This window comes from Triticum urartu, chromosome 5 (genome assembly GCF_003073215.2).
Source record: "Triticum urartu cultivar G1812 chromosome 5, Tu2.1, whole genome shotgun sequence".
Lineage (NCBI taxonomy): Eukaryota > Viridiplantae > Streptophyta > Magnoliopsida > Poales > Poaceae > Triticum > Triticum urartu.
Window position 1 is genome coordinate 386,465,121 of NC_053026.1, and position 15,212 is coordinate 386,480,332.

General features: G+C 46.2%; 3 protein-coding genes across 3 annotated transcripts; 1 reads left to right on the forward strand and 2 right to left on the reverse strand.

Moving 5' to 3' along the window:
- Positions 1-6,779: 6,779 nt before the first annotated feature.
- On the reverse strand, positions 6,780-9,521 carry LOC125509199 (GTP-binding protein BRASSINAZOLE INSENSITIVE PALE GREEN 2, chloroplastic). Its single transcript, XM_048674113.1, has 3 exons — positions 8,206-9,521; positions 7,592-7,759; positions 6,780-7,503 (listed from the first exon to the last, which is right to left on the reverse strand). The coding sequence occupies exons 1-3, from the start codon at positions 9,430-9,432 to the stop codon at positions 7,117-7,119; spliced, it is 1,782 nt and encodes a 593-aa protein (XP_048530070.1). The 5' UTR covers positions 9,433-9,521; the 3' UTR covers positions 6,780-7,116.
- A 61-nt stretch (positions 9,522-9,582) lies between these two features.
- Positions 9,583-12,104, forward strand: LOC125509201. Its single transcript, XM_048674115.1, has 2 exons — positions 9,583-9,856; positions 11,762-12,104. Exons 1-2 carry the CDS (start codon positions 9,594-9,596, stop codon positions 11,841-11,843), a joined length of 345 nt encoding a protein of 114 aa, XP_048530072.1. The 5' UTR covers positions 9,583-9,593; the 3' UTR covers positions 11,844-12,104.
- Positions 12,105-12,359: 255 nt separating this feature from the next.
- On the reverse strand, positions 12,360-13,533 carry LOC125509200. The gene has a single exon (XM_048674114.1). It carries the CDS (start codon positions 13,404-13,406, stop codon positions 12,780-12,782), a length of 627 nt encoding a protein of 208 aa, XP_048530071.1. The 5' UTR covers positions 13,407-13,533; the 3' UTR covers positions 12,360-12,779.
- Positions 13,534-15,212: the final 1,679 nt, after the last annotated feature.

Here is a 15,212-nt window from a genome sequence, read left to right on the forward strand (position 1 = left end):
GGTCATCTCGTCCAAACGAATGAACATAGCCTTGCTCTCCAAGTGGCTATGGCACATTGAGACGGGAGATGGAGGCCTATGGCTTCAAGTCATCCGTGCAAAGTACCTACGTGGACAGCCCCTGGCCTTCGCCCCCCGGTCGGGTGGCTCCCAGTTTTGGCAGGCAATCATCCAACTTATGCCGGTCCTACGGATTGGAACATCCATCTCGGTAGGGACCGGCACCAACACCCTGTTCTGGCTGGACCGTTGGTCGGGTGACCGACCATTTGCTCGGCGTTTCAACGCGCTCTTCTCTATTTATGTCCGACCGCACCTATCCGTGCATGCGGCCCTCACTGACCTAGGGGCTATAGCTTTCCGCCGTACTTTTGGACCATTAGAATGGGCCCAATGGGATGAGATGCTTCAATGCATTGCTCTTCACCCTTCCTCCTCGGAGGAAGATTCATTATCTTGGTCCCTGGAACCAAGTGGGAGGTTTTCTACCAAGTCCCTATACCGCGCCATGCTAGCCACCCCGGGCCCAACCGAAATGACCCTTCTCTGGGAGATTAAGCTACCGTTGAAGATTCGCATCTTTCTATGGCAATGGGTGAGGGGCCGTTTACCATCGGGTACGGAACGGTACGGAAGGTAGAACGGAATGGCCCCGGGATGGTCCTATGCCCCCTCTGTACCATACCGGAGACTCCAACCATTATTTCTTCCGTTGCCCGACGGCAGTCCTCCTCTGGAGCTGTGTCAGGGAGGTGATTCGTGTGAATGAACCAATGATAACCTCTCGATTTATTTCAGGCGTCCTAAACAGACGCCAGGACACGCCCTAGCTTGTGGGTAGGTAGGTAGGGGCGATTGCATGGACGTTTGTGGACGGCTCGCAATAAACTCGTGATTGAGGCATGTGATTCCATCCTCGTGCGACTGATTTATATTACAACTATCTGGCTTCTTACAGGTATGGAGAACCGCTCAGCAGCGGCGTGATCGGGACTTCATCGACAGGTCATCTCGGCCTTACGCTCACCGCTACCACCTCCACCACCGAGCCAGATTAGTTAGACTTTGATCCTCTCTTTTGGGGTTGTTTGGCTGTTGCCCCCAGCGATCCGTTCGTTGCTGTCTTCTGTTATGCCTGTGCAACTTATTTTCGTTTCTTTGGCGGGACCTTTTGTTGCCGCGACAGTTGAATTTGTTGTGATGGTTGCTTTATAATCTAAAGCGGGGGAAAACCCTATTTAACCCTATTTTGTGATATTGTATTAGCATGTGGAATTTCAAGTTCAAACACAAATTCTTTTCTGAGATATGAAAATAACAAACTCAACTATAAATAGCGCAGAACACTAAACGTCAATATTCATTGCTGAATATTATTTTAATACCTCGTAAATGAACTTATGCTTGAACTTTGAGTTTCACATGCTAATGGAACGGCACACTCTGAACATACTGTATTGTTTTTGGTATTATTGGAAACTTTTAAACTTGGTTTCTACAGAGTTTTCCATGAAAAAAATTAAAAATTGTACCTTTTTTTTACTATCCATTTAAGTTTTAACTTAGTTTAAACATGCTGATAGAGTATCACCTTCTTAACATACTTTGTTTTTAATATATATTTTTTCGAAGCTTCAAAACATTGTTTTCACATGGTTTTCGTGAGTACCCACCGTAACTTGGTTTTCATTGATATCTCACAAGTTTACTTGTAGTATAACCTTATTGAGAGTTGAACAGTGTTAACATCCGTTGGCTGCATATCCCACGGCGGGTAATCGGCCGGCGGAACTCCTGGGTAATATGTTTCTAAAACATGTTAGGGCATATACAATGGTGCTATCTTAACACTGCTACGTAGGATAAATGCTGAGATGAAGAAAAGAGAAACCAAAGAAAAGGCTTTGCCTTCTCTTAACTAAAAGATGGTATTTTTAACAACAAATCTTTCATCAAGTTACCGTGAAAGATTACGTGGCACGATTAAGATAGGATTATCATATCAAGCACCGTAGAAAGGTGCGACACACTCATCTCACGGTGCAATCACTCGGCTTCACAAGATTTTTGTGAGAGCTCAGCTCGGAGCTCCCCGGGCACGAAAGGTGTCCCGGCCGGCAGCCGGGCAAATCGAAGCGACAGCGGCGTCACGTCGATACCGGCTCAAGGGTCAAGAATAATCATGCCGCGGGAACGAACTAGCAGATCGCCTTTTTTTTAGTTGCCTTTGGGGGTTGGTACTCCACGTACTACGCATACGTGCATTTAAAATATACTTGCCAGAGATTCCGCGCGCATTTCTCCAAACTTTGCACCCCCCACGCCTGATCGAATATATTTCTTTCTTCTTTCCTTGACGCACTGCGCCGCCGCGTAAGCTTAGGCCATAAGGAATGGAACATGTACAAAAAAACATAGTAGTACATGATACGTGTGTGCATATATAATTATATATATATATATATAGCTGGAGTGTCCAAAGTTTGCACGTGCGGAAGCTTGTAATGTACTACGTGTTGATGGATCGACAGTGTCGCGCGAGTAGCGTACTAGCAGCAAAGCAAAGCAAAGGACTAGCATGTACGTACCTGCATTCTTTAATTTGAAACGAATTCGCTAGCTCTGGCTGTGCTAGCTAGAGGATTCACGAGGAGGCAAAAAGGTAGGTTGGGTGCACGTACTGTACTGAACAGGACGACCGGTCTGCTGCGGCATTGGACACACGTACTACGCTTGGTCTCTTGCACATGCCACGATCAACCAATAATTGGCATCCAAAGCGACGGACATGGACTTTTTCTATTTCCAAAAACGGAAACGAAAAGGGGCGAGGCACGAGGAACCTATACCCATTTGCGCAGGCACGAAGCCGCCATGTCCCTTGTCGGTTCACAGTTCACACATACACCTACTCTACATGTAGGCGCCGCCATGTCCCTCGTCGTATCACCCACTGGCATACCATTAACGAAACGACATTTGAACTTGTTCCAAGAAACAGTGCGAGGGTTGAGGCACACAAAGAAGTAAACCAAAACACTTGGCTGCTCAAATGCTTGTGGAATAGATCTTCAGTGGCTATTTTAGTTTTTTTTTTCAAAATGGAGGTTCATCCCCCAGCCTCTGCATCATAACGATGCATGCAGCCATCTTATTAAAAGTTCGTAAAATACCACAAAGTCATAAAAGTATTACAGCTCGCAAGCGGAGCAAGAGGAAATGAAAAATAGAAAAGTACACACTGAGAGTCACAACCGGTACGGCAAGATGTATGATACGACTCCTAGAGTCCTATCCTGCTATGCGACCCTCATCCGAACCGGTTGAATATAGCCCGTGCTACCATCTCACACTGGATGCACCCAGTAACAAAAGGCTCCCTGAAGTCCATAGGAGTGAGTAAGGACCACGTACGGATCCAAGCAGTAGCTCTGAAGATAACCTGCAAGAAATTTAAATTGTATTGTCTGTTAAAAATAAAATCATTCCGACAGTTTCATATAGCCCATAAAAACACACATATTTTCAATCTGAATGCGAGCCGCAATAGTATGTTCAACCCCAGCTAACCACGTTCCAAACAACGAGTCAATGTCAACTGGAGTGTTAATGTTGAAGGCTATATGAATCGTTCTCCAAAGCAATTTGGCTAGTGGGCAGTCAATGAATAAATGTTGTATTGTTTCATCATGATCACAAAAACAACAACGTGAACTACATACCCAACGCCTCTTAATTAGGTTGTCCTTGGTGAGAATAACTTGCTTGTGGACAAACCACATAAAATTTTTGATCTGCAAGGGAACCTTAATCTTCCAAATATGCAACGTTCTTGAGATTAGGCTAGAATTAATCAAATCCATATAAAACGACTTCACCGTAAAACCCCCATTTTTAGCTAATGTCCATTGCGTCGAATCTGGCTGGTGGGAGAGTTGAACATCTGTCAATCTCCGAACAAGGTGCATCCAGGCTGTCCATCGCTCCCCAACTAGCGCTCGTCTAAACTGGATATTCAAAGGAATCGTTTGGAAAACTGTGCCTACGTAGTCCTCCTTACGTTGCACAATGTTATACAGGGTTGGATATTGGATGGCTAAAGGCGTCTCTCCCAACCACGTATCCTTCCAAAATCTTGTTGACATCCCAATGCCAACCAAGAATTTGACCCTACGAAAGAACAAATCCTTCGTCCTCATAAGGCCTTTTCAGAATGGCGAATCAGCTGGTCTCATGGTAACCTGAGCGAGTGTTTTCGACTACAAATATTTATTTCGTAAAATCTATGCCCACATGCCCTCCGGCTCTGCCTCTGACCTGTAGATCCATTTACTCAAAAGACATTTATTCTTAATTTCTAAGTTCTCAATCCCCAGACCCCCTGGTCTTTTGGGCGGCAAAGGATATCTATTTTAGTTGAGGAAGGAAAAGCTACTACTTAAGTCTGGGCGTGATTACTCTATAGCACATGTTAGAGAAGTCAAAATAATGTAACTCATACTTTAGCACAAATGGGTAGATCATCTACTCGCACGGCCCAGACGAAATTGGCACTCTTTGCCAAGAGGATTGTAACGAACCACCTTGATTGAAATGAAATTAATAATTTCCGCAAAAGAAAAAGAAAAAGAAAACACACGCTGATTTGCTCGCGTATGTAGCACGAGTGCACCACTGCGGGCTGTGTTTTCTTCTTCTTTAGGTTAGCCTCGCCACTATAGTACCGCATTGCCAGATTGCTCCGGTAGTTTTCTTTGTACTACGAAGGGAAATCTTCCCAATAACAGTGCAGAGTTTAGTGACAGTCGTATGTTTTGTGAATGTAAAAAGTGAATGATGGACCAGTCTCTTTCACCAATGGATTTGGGTATATATATATACCCCTGGTACAAAGGCATTTACATGAGGCGGTTGCCAAAAGTAGGAATCAACATACTCCGAGTAACATGAGGTAGCAAGGATAGACCCTTGATTGTACGAACGCACCATCCACACAATTGCCAACAAAAGAGTCATTTGTCTGTCTCGCTAAGAACGAAAATGTATTTTCTCACCGTGAGAATTAACCATACAAGATTTTAAGCCTAGGGTCTGCTTGCTGATAGACTCGGAGTATAATCGTGCCACGTGCCATCCAACCAGCAAGTATCTATATCTAGATACATCCATATCTGCGACAAGTAATTCGGAACAGAGAGAGTATCTCTTTTTCTTTTGCAAAAACCAACCATTATCTCTAACAACACCAACACCAGGTATCTCTTTTTTTATGTAAAAAAAGGTTACCTCATCAATCATCATGTCAGCCGGCTCCATCGATAATATAAAAGTCTCAAATTTTGTGGGATTTGTGAATTAGTCCCCCAGTCCTGGTCGTCGAATAAATGTGCTTGTGTTTCTCCTAGTCTTGACTCTTTTGACATTCAGTTGCTAAAAGCAAGTATATAAGTAAACTTTCAAAAGTTTACCCTAAAAAAACTTACCAAAAGTTGATTCTGGCAAAGCTCAGCCGTTAATAACACATTAAGATGAAATGTTGCTGTTTTTTAATACATCAAAGATGGTATCTGAAGATTTGGGTTGAAAAGGCAGGCTTCTTCCACTTGCCGGACATATCTTGCATTCCAGATAGTTCTTGTAACGATTCTCAAAAAAAGAAGATAGTTCTCGTAAGTTACTCCTTCTGTTAAGAAATATAAAGGCGTTTAGATCACTATTTCTTTACGGAGGAAAACCTTTTACACGATTGTCCAATAACATAACAAATGAGACAAGCAAAGCAGAAACCGAAGCAGGAGCAAGTTATTAAGGCCTCCTTTGGTTCATAGTATAGGATTATTATAGAAATAAGAAACTTATAAAAAATGAGATGACATGTATCTCAAATTCTATGCGTAGTAATAGGAAAAGAGATGTCATTTGGTTCACATCATAATTTTTTTCATTGAGTCTAGGCTTATATTTATTTTTCTTTAAAATATGGAGGATAGGAACCAATCCTACTTAGGAATCCGTTCCTATCAACCAAAGGGCTCTAAAGAAAAAATCCCTATAAGAATCATATTATATAAAATTCCTCCAAACCCAAGGAGGCCTAAGTTTCTGCCTGCATGCTCATCCGGTGTTGTTACTAACGAAAGCAAGCATCAGATACAGTTTCAGAGACGGAAGCATGCGCCAATATTTTGCACATGCATATAACTGGAGTACCTGCTAATTTTGCAGTGGCTTTATATCCAATTAATGTGATTTCCTGGTGCAGATTTATAAGTCACAGCATACAATTCCAGACTCTTGACAATATGCATCTTCTCAACAAGAACGAGAAAAGAATGTGAAGATAACATCTTCAGGCTTCAGCGATGCTCACATGCTGCTCTTTTATCATCCAGAAAACTTGTCGATTGACAGCAATCCTGTGTCTGCTTCTATCAGACCATTGTACACGCATGAAGATTTCTTGAAACATCTCTGTTTTTAATTTATTAAGAGAGAACATTATGTTGTGTTTTTGGTAGCAGAAGTACATTAACAATGGTGCAATTTCAAGAAACAATGTCACACTGAATGAAAATGTAGACAATAACCATACATAACCAGTCCAGCAAAAGGCAAGCTGAAGCAGCAAAAGGATTCAGTAAGATGTTCTTTGGCAAAACAAGTTGTTATTGTGTGATGAAGGGTGTAGACGGGATTTACAAGTCTCTGGCAACCTTCGATAGATAAACGATCTGTGGAAATCATAGATTCTATCTCAAAATTCCAATGCAAACACATGATTCAGATGTAAAAACTGACTATAACAATTCTGCATGTTTGACATAGTAACACAAAACGTTAGGTACATGGATGCTGAAACATGAGAGGCATTCTCTTACTGTTCTTATGAGCCAAGCATACCAACAAAGATTCATTTGACTGATATTTTGCTATTATTACCAGTCAACAGCAAGCCCAAATGACACCCATGCTCCCACAAAAATCTTCAGTGAACAACAATCCCCCTCCGAGCAAGCTTAAATTGTACTATGCTTCTATGTGTTTCAAACCTCAGCCGGCAGTTTATAAGATATGATTATCTAAATGAAACTCGTGTCACAGAATGGAATGGAACACTCAAGCATCTATGACCGTAGCAGGTTCTGAAGGTTCTGGTACTTCAGAAGATTGCAAAATGCCTTTCATCTCCTTCTTGTTTGTTTTTTTATTGCCTTTCAGCTTATTTGTCATGCTATCTGCCCGCGAGACGACTTTTGAAACTGAGAATCCTGCTTCCTCAAAAATCGACGCCCTCTCATGGACAAGGGAGCTCCTGGGGACAACATCAACACCATCGTATGTCCATAACCCTAATACTGCCTCTCCTTTCAGCCCGATTCCATACCAGCCAAGACCTGAAATGGCTATATCCATAGTATTTGCATCCCAACTATTTCCAGAAACTTTGAATTGTTTCCTCACCCATTTCCCAAGCTCTTTCACTCGTTTCTGGCCTATAGGAGGCTGCACATATCACACCAAGCAGCAAGTTATTTTATGATGTAAATGAATTAGGATAAAAACAACATTTTTTTAAGGATAAGATAGATACCTGCAGTTGCAAGCCAAAGTGATCTTTCATCATAGACTCCGCATTTTCGGTCTTCCCCATGTGAAGTGGCACAAGTGGTGATGCCCAAACCGTAACATAGATTGATCCTACAGTCAAGTCTTCCACATCCAGGCGCACCAGTCCTCCTATATGTATCGACTGCCCTGCCTGAAAAAGTTGTGAACAAAACGAATTAGAAATAAGAATCCTGTCACACAAGTGATTCTTATCAAAAGACTATTCATGTCATTTCGGATTGAAGCAGAAATGTGATATATACAGTCAAAGGTCTAAGAACTGAAACTTTCTAAGCACACTCAGGGTGTCAATTGCCCCAATACACGCATTTGTCAACTTCAGTTTCAGAAAAACATACTATGGTTACTGCTTAGAGGGTGAAATAACGACCCCTCCCAAGTCCCGACCATTCCCTTCAGTCCCTCACATAATCACAATTGCTAAATGAAAAGCAGATGTAGCTATGTAGCACATAATAGAACAAGCAAGAAATACAGGCGACCAAGGGTATGAGGAAACAAGCACAAAATCTGTCCACATATGACCTAATCACAAAATTAACTGACAAAATGTGCATAAGATGGAACGAATGAGACCTTTATTCTGTATGTTCTGGGTCGCATCTCCTTCCTCACTTGAACAAGTTTCAGCTCCTCGGGCGTAAGTCTGGACGTCAGCTGGTGTCCATGAAGCAAGCCCGGAGTATCAAACAGCTTCGCCTGAGCACCAAGAACGCCGTCCACCCGGATCACCCCGAGGGTTGTTCCCGGAACAGGCGCCTCTGTCAAGGTTTGCCCGCTCTCTGCCCCAGAGCACCGAGCAATGGCGTTGAGCAGCGTCGATTTGCCCACATTCCGCGCGCCAACAGCCCAGACCTTGCCGCGCGCCCCGGCGACCTCGCGCACGTGGTTGAGCAGGTCGCGCACCCCCCACCCTCGCGCCGCGCTGACAAGGTGAACGCCGGCAAGCTGCAGGTCGGCGCCAGCACCGGCGCGCGCGCGGGCCTGCGCCCACGCGTGCACGTCGTCGGGCGAAAGCGACGGCGTCGGGAGCAGGTCGAGCTTGGTGACCACGAGCACCGCGCGGGGGAGGTTAGACGGCGCGCCGCGCTTCCAGTCCGCGTGGTGGGCCTCGCTGGTGACGGCGACCAGGCGCGCCACGGCGCGCGGGAAGGAGCCGTCGAAGTCCGACGCGTCTGCGAGGAGCAGCACCAGCGACCTGGCCCCCGAGGGCGACGCGAGGCGCGGGCCGACGGCGGCCACGAAGTCGAAGTCCGGGAGCAGGACCTCGGCGTCGGGGCGCTTGACGTGGCCGTAGTGGCGCAGCGAGTGGCACCGAGCACACAGCACCACCTTGCTCTTCTTCTCGGCCTCCGCCTCCGCGGCCACCACCGCCACCGCCACCGCCCCGCCCTCCCGTGAGTTTTCTTGGCCCTCCTGGAGGAGCCCGCTTTTCAGAGAGGCCGAGATGCCGGTGTCGTCGGCGGTGACGGGCGCGAGGCGCGCGCGGTAGTCGGGAGACTTGGGGGATGGGAGGTTGAAGAAGCCAGGGAGGGCCGGGTCGGCGGACTGCATGGCGATGCCGCAGCCCGGGCACTTGCCATTGGTACTGACTGCTGGGAGGTCAGAAGACACCACAGCCGGAGGGGAAGACACCGGCGGCGGTGGGGACGAGAGGTGGCGGCGCAGGAGGGGGATGGGTTTAGGGATTTGGGAGGCAGCTAGGATGTGTTGCGTCGGAGGAGGGTGAGGGGACGAGTGCGCAGCGCTTGCACGGAGGAGGCAGCGGAGAGCGGGGTGGAGGCGCCGGGCGCGGGACAGCATCTTGCCGTGTCGCCGCCGCCGCCGCCGCCAATTCGTGAGTCGTGACCGGCGGTGGGTGTTGGACGTCTCAGCGGGGAAGAGTTAACAGAAGCTGGGCTTTCGGCCTCGTGAAGAAGCACCTGGGCCTTTAACGGGCCATCAACACCACACAGGACCTTATCATGTCCAGCAGGGAAGCCCATATCTCAACGCCTCAGCACGACGTCAGCGGGCCCTTTCTCGCCCCAAACTCCGGCGACGATCCACACCACGAGCTAGGGTTCTACAGAGAGGCGATGGCGTTGACTAACTTAATCCTGACGGTGGTGGGCGTGGGCGCGGCGGTGATGCTGCTGCGGAAGGACGTGAAGCAGTCGTCCGCCGTCTTCCGCCGCAACATTCGCCACATCAAGACCTGGCTCGAGGAGGAGTCCGCCGCCACCACGTACGCTCTCCACCCCCTCCCTTGCGTGTATTAGTCGATTGTCGTTGAGTCAATTGCGGTGGAACTGGAGGGATCGGAATCATCGGCTCAGATCTTAGCACTGTCTGGTGTCTGATTGCTTTGCTCTTTTCTGAAATTGCAGTATGATGTCTTCTTATCCATGGTAGCTCAGCATTGTTTGTTATATTCAACGAATTGACAAATCATATATAGATCTACCTATTCAATGAAGAAACGCCGAGGTTATTCCTGCATCGCGGTAAGAGATATGGCGCTTATAAGTGCTATAGGTGTAGATTCATATCCCCGATTTCGCCTTTTTGGCATAAATTCTGTATCGTGTTTGTCTAGTGCTGGAAATTATCATCCGTGATTTTCTAGTGCTGGAATTATCATTCCATGCTTGATTCATTGGCGACAAGTAGTTCCCTGATCCCTCACTAGAAGATATAATCTTCACTTTTGTTTCCACCTGCTTGGCCAGTCTCAGCTTTTATAGAGAACCTGAATTCTGCACACGGCTGCGTGCCGAGTCTATATTCTTCTCCCTTTGTCCGCATCAATATGCTGTGATTTTCCTTGAAAAGTTCGTTCATGTTCATTATGGTATAACATAAACATGTACACTTGCAAGTTTGTGCAAAAATTTGACTACATCTGACTTCGACAAAAAGGAAAACTGAACCTCTGATGTACTCATCTTGTAACAATTTGTTCTTTGGGTGCAAAACATGTATGGTCAATTGGTCATATTTTTGTACTGTAATTTTCAAGTGTACACTTTATAACATGATGAACATCCATGAATTTATTTCTTTAAATCACACCTGTTTTGGGGTTTGGAGTGAGGGCAGAGGAGAGAGAATGGAGGTTACGCACAAAACCGTTTCACTATGGAAATTACCCCTTTTGTAGATTTAATGTTGCATGATAGTGTAAGCTTTCTTTCAGATTTAGATTTCTGCCTTTCAAGCTACAAACTTAGTATTTCAATATCTTGGCCCAGCACCTTATGCCACTCTGGAGCCTTACAGGCCCTTCTATCCTTTGCTGACAACATATTCATCATTTCATTCATGATAACAGATTTGAGCTGAAACCCTGAAATATTTTGAATTATTTAATTAATACCACCAATAATGGTTGTGGTTAATATTGAGCTCAGGCTTGTAACAAATTTCACCTCCAGTTTAGATGCTAGCCTAGTTTCTTTTATAGCTTTCTTTGTGCTTTTATTTCTTCCTTGATGAAGAGGCTATAATTAATACACTTGTGTTAAATGATTATGAACTTTATTTAGCTTTATCAAAAACTAGTCGTAAAGGATTAGACATGCTAGGCTAGCCACCTCAACTTTTCGAGACCTAAAACCATGTGCCTATTGTCTATTGGCAATGCCAAAGAGAGCAAACTTGTCCCCTAGTTCCACCCCTTGGTTTTTCATTCCTTCTTTTGTTGCCCTTATTTTCCATGCTGTGACTTGGTTCCTGATGTGAAGGCTTAACCATATTGATTGGCATCAGTTTAAGAGAGGGCTGGGCAGGAATTGCTCTTGCTAATTGTTCTTGTACAATTCGATTTATTTATGCTGTAACTAGCCTTTATGCACTGAGTTGAGAAAAAAAGTTGTACTAATCTCATGTTCCAAAATAACATTAGCAGCACTTGCTAGTATTTCACCTTTGTACTATGTCCCAGTGGTATGAAACTGCAAATCATGTTTGACATCACATTTCTACAAAGCTCCCTTTCGAAGATAACATTAATTTTTAATCGTTCCATTCTATAATACCATGATTGCATGCGTTTCTATTTCCTTTGCTTTATTCAAGGCTTCGTACTATGGTAAAGTCAACACAGCATATTTGATTTGGTCCCTGCCTACTATATCTTTGATCTCCACAGATCTGCTGAGCGATCGGTACCAAAGGAGCTGGAGTCCCAGGCTGCCAAGAAGGATTCCACACCCAAAGTGGACAAGGATTAGATGATTTTACACTGTTTCTATTCGACGCTACTGCGGGTTTAGATTCACAAGAAGTACTTGTAAATAGAAGATGTTTGGTAGGATCTTCACTCTAAAGAATATTGGAATCAAATAATTTGGGCATGTATGGATAGCTGCATGTGGGTTCTATATGTCTTCAGGTTGGTCTGAAGATTTGAGTGCATTTTTATATTTCTGTCTGGTAAGATATTTTACTGAAACTCTGCGGTTGAGATCAATCATAATGCGATCATTCTTTAAGTCGTGGTTTTATCTGGCAGTAATTTGTCAGCCACCAATATTTTTTATGGTACCATTCACCTCCATTCTTTTACAGGAAGTCGGTGTTTTTTTACTTCATGTATGTGGTTTTTACATTAGAAACATGTTTGAAATCATCACATGTCAAGTTGAACAAACTCGTGTTGCTCCCAATTTGGTACTAGTATTTTCATCTAATGTTTATAACGCACTTATGTTGTCTGCATTTGATTGACGACTAATGTAGAATCCCAGTTTACAACAAATAAATCGACTGTAGGCTTTCAAGTTACATGGAACAAATAAAAGAATGTGCTTACAACAAAGGAGCACGGCATGGAGTGCATACAAGCCAAGCCAAAATGCCTATGTACAGGAGTGCAAGCCAATAAAAAGCAAGGAAACCCACAACCGAAAGCCTATGTACACGAGAGCAAGCAACTCAAAAAGGCTAGCTCTCCCTTTTTAAAAACAAACACACCAAGCAATCCTCTCTAAAGAAAATAAAAAATGAAGCAATGAACATGTGAATCAATGGTGGACCGGCGGCGACGTCCAGGACGGCAAGTCAAGCCTGAGTTGCTCGCAGCTGGTCTGAACATTCAACGATCACGTGAGCCAATCACGGAGCGGAGGAACGATCAGACCAACAACCATGGGTGCGATGCGACGGTATCATTGTGGAGCGGCAGGCGGCTGGCCGCCGGCGACGCGGCGCTTGAGCATCTGGGTGTAGTTGAAGATGGATTTGAGGCGCTGCTGCCTGAGGTCCTCCTTGAACCCCTGGATGAACTCCTCCGCCTTGGCGTCCACCTCGGACCCGGCCGCCTCCTCCTCCGTCGGCGCCGCCCGCTGCCGCCCCGCCAGGGCGAGCGCGTACGCCTCGTCCATGCTCATCGAGCTCTCGTCTTCCACGACGTCCTCTTTCGCCGGCTCTGCCGTCGCGTGTGGGCGCGGTGGACGCGGTGTAGCTGGCGACCTCCTCGGCGTCCCCGCGTCCTCTGTTTCTCGGAAGGTGGTGGCGGCGGCGACGGCGCCCGGGCTGGGCTCCGCCGTGTGGAAGGACGAGGACGGGAAGGAGAAGATGCTGAAGGAGCGGATGCGCTGCAGCACCGCCGACGAGGCCCTGCGCGTGATCCCGCTGCCGCTCCCGCTTCCGCCGCGGCGCGGCGACGGCGACTGCGGCTGCGCACGCGACGACAGGGCGAAGATGGCGCCCACGACGAGGTTGAGGGCCACGAACCACGCCGCGCCGGAGCCCATCCACGCCGGCAGCGGCCAGCACCACTCCGTTCCAGCCATCGGTCACCAGCTCGATCGCGTGTTTCTCGTGCGCTGCTCTCTCCTCGGGCTCGCGGGAAGCTCGACAGACGAGATGGTAAACGAGCTTTGTTGTTGCCTGTTGTGACTTGTGAGTGGCGCTGATGGCGGCCGATGGTATTTATAGAGCGCGCGGGAATAGCCCGGGTTCACGGTGGAAAAGGGGGATTAGGTTACGGAATCGTGGGTGGGCCTCGGGCTCTCGGCGCGTCCTCATCTCGGCCGCGAACAGAGACGGTCAGACGGAGAGGCCGGGCAGGCATGCCTTCCATGTGCGGCTTCCTGTCCTGTCAGTGAGTTAGTAATCAGCATTAATCTGCTGCCCGCCTGGATAAGCACCCTGGCCCTGTTCGTTTGTTTGGCACCGCCGGCAGCCGTAAACACCAGAGACTTTTCTTGGCACCATTTGACGGGAGTTCGGAGCTTTGCTTTCGTACGAGTAATTAGCAGCGGGAACCATGCAAATGTGAAGCTCGTGGCAACTGAATGTTGGCCATTTCATTTCGAATGCTCCTGCTTGTACGTACTTGGAATTGGCAAACCACGAGACGAGAGCTGGATTCCGCGTCGCCGCCACGCCGTCACACAGGCTGGCTACTCGGACGTACGGAACCTTCGTTCATTACTCAGTCAGTCACACAAAAGCGGTCAACGAAGTTGTTCGGGGCGGCCGAGGTTACCGATCAGCTCACGCCTCCTCTGTTGCCGGTTTGATATATGCCGCTGTCGGACGCTTCCTGTTTTTCTATTACTTTATTTTTCCAAAAGAGAGCAGTAGTAGTAGTAGTAAACAAACTAGTCAAGTCGATTGCGCCGGAGCAACTTCGAGGATAAATCCATGGTGCTTACGAGTAGCTACTACTACTCAGTTTGCAGTCAGAGGGGTCTTTGACTAACTCCTTCTAGCCAGCTTTGGAAAGCAGAACGAGCATCTCCACATTATCATTTCTCCTTCCCAATTACCATTCCCGCCAAAAGAAAAGGTCCAAATTACTAATTAATAATATTAATGATCTAACTTGTTTCAGCTATCAACAAGCTCCAAAGCGACACTTTGGCCATGAAACATAGGTCAAGACGGTCCGGTAGGGATAGGCAAGCGACACGTCGACGGCCCGTTTTGCCGGCAGCAGCGATCGTTCGGTGGTGCAGGGTTCTCAATGTAATTTTTATTATGTTTAAGATACCTTCTACTTATTGTGAACCTTTATAATTAATTTGGGTACTTTTTCACACACAAAATAATTTGATGAACCAATAATTATAAACATGATGGAGATCCGGATGAACAACCCATGGTCGTATGTGCACTCATAATTATTATATGTCACGCTTGGTAGATCGAAACTAATGCTACGTTTTCTCCTACTTTAGTGGAATTTCATGGCTGTTTTATCCCCCACTATTTCTTTACTTATATTTTTCAAAAAGAAAACTGAGCCGTGAGTAGTATGGCTGTCGCGCTAACTAACTACTGGGCCAAGTCTTGGTCGCTATCGTATTATATATCATCATCGACCAAAACCTTATCTTTTCTCCTAAGTTTCGTTGTGCTGACTTGGTGTAGATATCCCTTTTGAGGAAGAACCGTGCAAGGTGTCACTGGCTGCACTAAGTATCAGGAAGGCACTGGCTGCACGTCACTCAGAGGCTTGGCCCTCAAGTAGCGTCACCCATTCATTTTCCACATGTACGTATAGTATACTACTGTAGAATAGAAGAAGTGGTCTACTGTACTGTTATTGGTGTCGATGTCGATATCGATAAAATATACTCCCTCAATTCGGT